This window comes from Cheilinus undulatus, linkage group 4 (assembly GCF_018320785.1).
Source record: "Cheilinus undulatus linkage group 4, ASM1832078v1, whole genome shotgun sequence".
NCBI classification, from domain to species: domain Eukaryota; kingdom Metazoa; phylum Chordata; class Actinopteri; order Labriformes; family Labridae; genus Cheilinus; species Cheilinus undulatus.
The window spans coordinates 38130282-38136652 of record NC_054868.1 but is presented as its reverse complement, the minus strand read 5'-3'; the positions used below and the strand labels follow the sequence as shown (position 1 = coordinate 38136652).

The 6371-nt window shown below is 40.9% G+C and overlaps 1 protein-coding gene across 1 annotated transcript; it reads left to right on the top strand.

The window, feature by feature from the left end:
• The first annotated feature begins 1838 nt into the window (after window positions 1-1838).
• gprin3b (GPRIN family member 3b) lies at window positions 1839-4225 on the top strand. Its single transcript, XM_041786220.1, has one exon. The coding sequence runs from the start codon at window positions 1839-1841 to the stop codon at window positions 3915-3917; it is 2079 nt and encodes a 692-aa protein (XP_041642154.1). The 3' UTR covers window positions 3918-4225.
• The last annotated feature ends 2146 nt before the right edge of the window (window positions 4226-6371 follow it).

Genomic DNA, 6371 nt, shown 5'->3' with positions numbered 1-6371 from the left:
CAAGTGACATTACAGCAGCACACATATTCTTTAAGTCCAAGTATCTTAAAAAAAAAAAAAAGGATGTTTAGAGCTTGACTGTGCACCACAGAGTCGATATTTTACAAGCTTTGTAAGACAATAAGTTCAGTCGAGACAAAATGGTTTGAAAATACCTTAGGGCTAAGAGGGTTATGTTTTATTTAGTTCATTTCTTTTGCAATGGACTTCACACAGTCTTTTCTGTCAAGTCCCGCCCACACCTGGACTGCAAAAAGGACATGTTAGTAACTGGATGCTAGTGTAAACAAATACTAACAAATCACAACAACAGTGTAGTGCACATTTTGTAAATAGAAAGTTAAGACATATTGAAATGTCTGTATTAGATGCCGGCAAATCATTTTTTTAAAGTGTAAAACAGCATTTTTTAAAACATTACATTGCAACAGAAGCTGCGTATGGGCCGAGGCTAACATGAGCAAATGTCAGTGTTATGGTTTCAAATGTGACCCTGTTTGTTAGAAACTTTTAACTGTTTGAGATGGCAAAAACATGAAGATTACTCACAAATGCCTCTTTGTGTTGTGTGATGAATATATTTGGATATATTTATGGAACACTACAAAGAGGTATACATGTGGACTGCTACATCGACATCAAAGCTTTTCTATAATCTAAGATCAAAGCCTGCTTTGACTTTCCAGGGAGCATATAGCTAGAACCCCCCCGTACTGATAGATACACTAATGACAATGCGTATTGAATACAATAAAATTAGTTCAAAAGCGACTGATCTATACCATCATGAATCTGAATATAAGGGTACAACAAGCCTTATGCTATAAAGGAGGAGGCTGGGGGGGAGGATGTTTAGTTTTGCCAGCAGCAGCAGCAGCATGGTGCTTCAGCATTAATTCAAGCAGAGATTAGTGAGGAGGACATCATCATCATATTTAAGTACACAGCTGTGTTGGGAGGTGATAATTTGGATCAGCTGGCAGTCAGCTGATCACAGCTGGGTATGACTACCGGGTCCTGCATGAACTAACATTAGGCTTCATTCCTGCTGTGCATTGTGGTGTGATGTTATAATAGTGACATTTCTGTAAAAGCTTCATATGCTATAATAGTATTTAAAGTTCAACATCTCCCTGGCATCAGGCCAAAACCTCATATCCCCATTTTTCAAAAAGATGCTGATTATGACCAGTCATGTTAAATTATTTGACAAATGGAGCATTTTTTTCACTCCCTTAATAGTGGTGATTTGGAGATAGGAGGTTATGGCCCACCGCCAGCAATATTACACACTTAAGTGAAAGTTTATGTGTTTCTGCGGTCCTTTATCACAAGCAAGTTTCAAAGTGTATCAGACAGAAAAAGCTCAGGAGTTTGTCACATTTACAACCCTACAACTAACAAACACCCATCACTGCTATGTTATGTACTCAGGCTATTGTTTTTATGATTGTATGTGATGATTAATTAAGCCAGTTGGCTTTGAATCACACTAATCTCCATTAAAAGCAGGGCTAAATTAGGCAAATTGGGGTCATTGATTGTTGGAGTGCTTTGCTTTTATTCTAACATTGATTATTTAAATGAATGTTAATGACTGTTCAAAGAAACAGAAGAAGAAATTTACATAAAGTTCATCTAAGCTGGGACTACAGTGTGAGTCTGCTCTGATTGTTTTTAGTGCAAATCGAGATTTTAGTGATGCTCAAACAAAATTAAAACAACCTACGTCTGTTTATTTTTCTCTTTCAGGACACTGAACAAAGTGGCTCATATTGTGCATCTGTTCCTATCTTTGGATTACAAGGATATTTAAAGACTGAAACTCTGAATCCAGCATGGGAACTAACCCAAAAAGGACAGTGACGGTCCAGATGGTGCCTCAGCTGGCCGTGGTGGACACGCTGGGCAACAAGGAGCCGAACGCCAACTGGACTAAAGAGCCAAACCTCAAACTGTCTCAGGTCTGTCCAAAAACCTCCCTCACATCTCCAGACCGCAAACAGGATAACTCATCTCTGACTCCTGTTTCTAGAACCTTTAAAACAGCTTCCACAGGGGGTGAACCAGTTAGCAGCACTGTGTCAGACAAAGCAGCACCTTCTAATGGAAACGAGACCAAATCTGAGCCCGTGAAAGGCGGAGAAACACAGACACCTGACCTCTCTCTGGGTGTGGGCGAGCGGAGGGATTCTAATGCCAATATGAAGATGTTAAGCCCTGCTGATGAGAAGGAGATCTGTAAGGCTGCTGTGTCGTCTGCTCTTTCAGCGTCAAAGGTCGACATGCAGACCAGTGACTGCAGAATAAAAGGGCCAAGTGCCACAGAGGAGCAGTGTGCACAGATGACATCCACGGCTAAAGCTCCAACACAAGAGGAGAGTACAAAACATGTTTCTTCAAGTAATAAAAATGTTAAAAATGCCTGTGAGTTAAGGCATAATGCAGCGGAACCACAACAGGACAAAAAAGGGGGTATCCCAGCCTCAAAAGACAAGGTCTCAGAGAAACCCAAAGAGCCTGATCATACACATACCTGCTCAAAAAACACTCTCATGTCTAAACCCAAACAAAACACAGAAACATCTGCAGTGCCGCCTATCTCTGACAAAGACGCAGGAGCTGGATTTACAAATAGGAATGCAACTTCAACACATCTAGGAAAGGATTTAACTTCAGCAAATAAACCACAAGTCTTTTCAGATAAACATCAGCCGGCGACTTCACAGGCGGCCTCCTCCGCTCTGCCACAGGCAACAAAAAACATGGCTGCACATGCGCAGGTGGCGGAAGAATCCAGCCAGACAAACACAGCTGTCGGTGAAGGGCAGCAGCAGCCCTGCAAGCAGTACAGAGAGGCCTCTACTATGACCTCATCCCTGTCGTCCACCCCGGTGAGGCAGCGTCAAGATACGGAGGTTCAAGCTGTGGCGAATACGTGCAGTAAGAGTGTGGCCACAAGTCCGAGCTTGATGCCCTTTGCTGCGACTCGCAGGCAGAGCGGTGGTGTGAGGGAAGACATGCAGAATCTGGCTGTAGTGTACAGTGTTGATGGGAATTTGGGGCTGCATCAGATGAATACAGCTCATCTATTAGGGTCAGAGAGACTCACGGTTGAAGTGGAGATGTGCCCCAATCAGAATGCGAACGTGGTTTTTAACTCAGATTCATCAGACAAAAGGCTCGGAGCAAAGCCTAAAGATCCTGGGTCAACTCTCTGCAACACCCAGCCTGTTTATCAAATCAACATCGAACACAACAATCACAAGGAGCAAGGAGAGATAGGAAACTCCCACAATAAAGCAACTGCAGCCTCTGCAGAAGATCCGTCTCTGAAAGCAGGAGGTCCCCCTGAGACAGCCGGTGTTATCAAGCCTGGATCTGCTGACAGCAACAAGGCTGCGTTGTCTCAGGCTGCTGTTTCAACCAAGTCCAACCAGACCCTGCCAACAACAACATCAACAACAGACACTGCATCAAAGTCAGCACCAGCTAAAAATAAAGCTGGGAGTCCTGAAGAGAAGAACGAAGATGGAAGTAAAGCTCAGAGATCTGGCAAACAGAAGCTAGTACCCGAGAAAGAGGAAGAGGAAGACGAGTCGGCGAAGGAGAAAGGAAAAAGTGTCCATGACGTCGTCTGGGACGAACAAGGCATGACTTGGGAGGTCTACGGCGCCTCTGTAGACCCAGAGTCCCTTGGATTTGCCATCCAGAGCCACCTGCAGTGCAAAATCAAGGAGCAAGAGAGGAAACTGATAGCCAGGACCTCAATCAGGAAATCTGTATCTGGGGTCGACTCGCCCCAAAAAGGCAGGAAGAACAAGAGGAGGCAGCAGAACATTTTCAGGTCAATGCTGCAAAATGTCAGACGGCCCAACTGCTGTGTGCGCCCCCCTCCCTCCTCTGTCCTCGACTAACACGGACACAGAGAGCTTCAAACCCTTCCTTTTTTCCTAGAGGTCAAAATGTTTGCCCCTTTCCTTTCTCTGTCAATGCCAAGATAAAGGGGGCATGGATCCCTGTACGTAAGTATACCGGAGTGTTGTAGCATAAAGAGTCAAACTATGTGTGATGTTTGTGATCGAAGAGGGTAGAAAATAGATGTATACCATGAGCAACTTATTTTCTAGACATAGATATAAAAAAGCGAGAGAGAAAAGAGTTTTTTTAACATAACAAAGGCAATAATAGAAAAACGCATGTATATTAGCTACAGAGGCAGGTGTGCGACCCAATCCTCTGCAGAAAAAGACACATATTATGGAATAGACGTATTATTACTGTCAGAATATATTAAAACAACATCTCAGTTGGTGCATTTGGTATGTTTTTTTTGGAGAATATATTTATAAGATTGCCGTATTTTCCTTTAATGCACTTTTAGTGAGTGATCATGTTGTGCAAAAAAAGGGACTGTATGCATACGAGCGCTGTTTAATCTCTGTTCTACTTTGGTTTTCTATTAAAAGAAAAGAAAAGAAGTTATGGTTTCTATATTCTTCATTTATTACCTCATGGAAGCAGTAATCTTACAGGTTTAAATCCTTTTTAACTCCGGTTTTGTCAGTGTTCACACCCCCTGTGGACAAATCAGTACTGCTTTTCTTTGCTGATTTTGTCCTGTACATTTTCTTAAAACATCACATCCTTCTATTTAAAGTTAAATTATCAATCATTAAGAATCTTTCATGGAAAAATGTATTAAAAAGGGGTTGTTTGGGTAGTTTGCTCTGATGGATTGAGGCCTGATTTATACCTCCATGTTGCCTACACCATAGCATATGTTATTGGACTGCGTAGCCCAGAACCCGACCCAAAGGCCTACGTACGTAGCCGATGTAACCTGACACGCCACACGGATTTGTTTCACACATCCATACACAGCGTTTGGGAAAGGGCAGAGCTTTAGAAAAAAAAAAAGGACAATTGGATGAACGTTCTGTCCGTCACATCTTTATGGGCCAATCAGAGGATCCAATTTTTGGGGTATTCTGAGAGAAAAAGTCAGAACTTTGTAATTTGGGGTCCACACTTGGAGAAAACAATTAATGAGCGTTTCACCTTTATGTTAAATATGGCTATAAAATAAGTTTATATAAAATTTATCATATAAGGACTTTTTTTTAAAAATTAAACCGGACAAAAACCTTTTTTTTTTTAGTTTTTGTCACCTAAAACTAGACTCAAACTTGCAGGAGTGAAAATGTGTAAAATATGACTAAAACTGGACTAGGACTAAATGTGACATAAAATACCTATCAGATTTATATCATATCAGATTAACACTGCTGACTTTTTCAACAAGGTTAATGGGAAGAGGGTCCAAATTCAATTCATTTTAAGTTTTACAGCACATTTTGTAAACTCAATGTGCTTTACAGAGGATAGAAATAAACAAATAAGAGCAATAAACAAATTAACCAATTTCATCAATGGATCTGACCAAATGTTGCAGGACAGACATAAAGCTTTGTATCATCTTCATATGAATGGAATGAGACTTTGTGTTTTTGAATGATTTAAGGAAGTGAAGGCATGTGGAGGCTAAATAACAGTGGATCAAGAACTGACCCTTGTGGCACCCCAGATTCCATACTGAAATTTCTAGAAGAGAAGTTGCCGTGTGAAACTGAGAATGTTTTTTCCTGCAGATATGGTTTGAATCCCTGAGTGATGGATCCAGATAGGCCAGTGTAAGGGGACATATTACCACCTACTGTGGTGAAGGTGCACATAAAAAGGACAGCACTCTGGTTAAATTGCCTAATCGTGCTATAACTAAATTTTTCCAACAGTGAATCCACAAATCAGTAAAGCATGTTTCTTCTACTCACATGATGACAGCGACCTTTGTCCAACAAATGTATTGCATTGCAGTGATTTCTGATTTTGTTTTACATGATCATTGAGAAGGGCGAGCTTTAAATTAAAGATCACGGAAGGAAATAAAACTGGATGATATAAGACAACTCAACAAATAAATAAGAGATAGTATTAGTGTGTTAAAGTGCTCATGTCAGAGGTAATGAGAGCAGCAAGCAACATCAGCTTAGTCCACAGGAGGTGTGAGAAAATAACAGACTGCAGCTGAGAGGGAAAGGACAGCAGGTTGTATTAAGCAGTGGATACATCATTGTAAAACTTAATGAGATGATTTGTGACTGTTTTCCTTTGACTGGCTGGGAGATTGTTGCATCATGAAGACTGCTCTGATGAATCAGTAGCTGTAAGATCTTAAAAATAGTATTACAAATAAAAGTAAAATTTAAAAAATCTTGATTTCTGTGAATCATACTTCTATCGATCATTAAAGTTCAAGTGGACACATCTTTAGGTTAGCTCTAGGAACAGTCTGCATTTATTTTGACCAT

What these genes read in the sequence shown, in the direction of transcription:
- gprin3b (XM_041786220.1), top strand. Translation starts at nt 1,839, where the DNA reads ATGGGAACTAACCCAAAAAGGACAGTGACGGTCCAGATGGTGCCTCAG.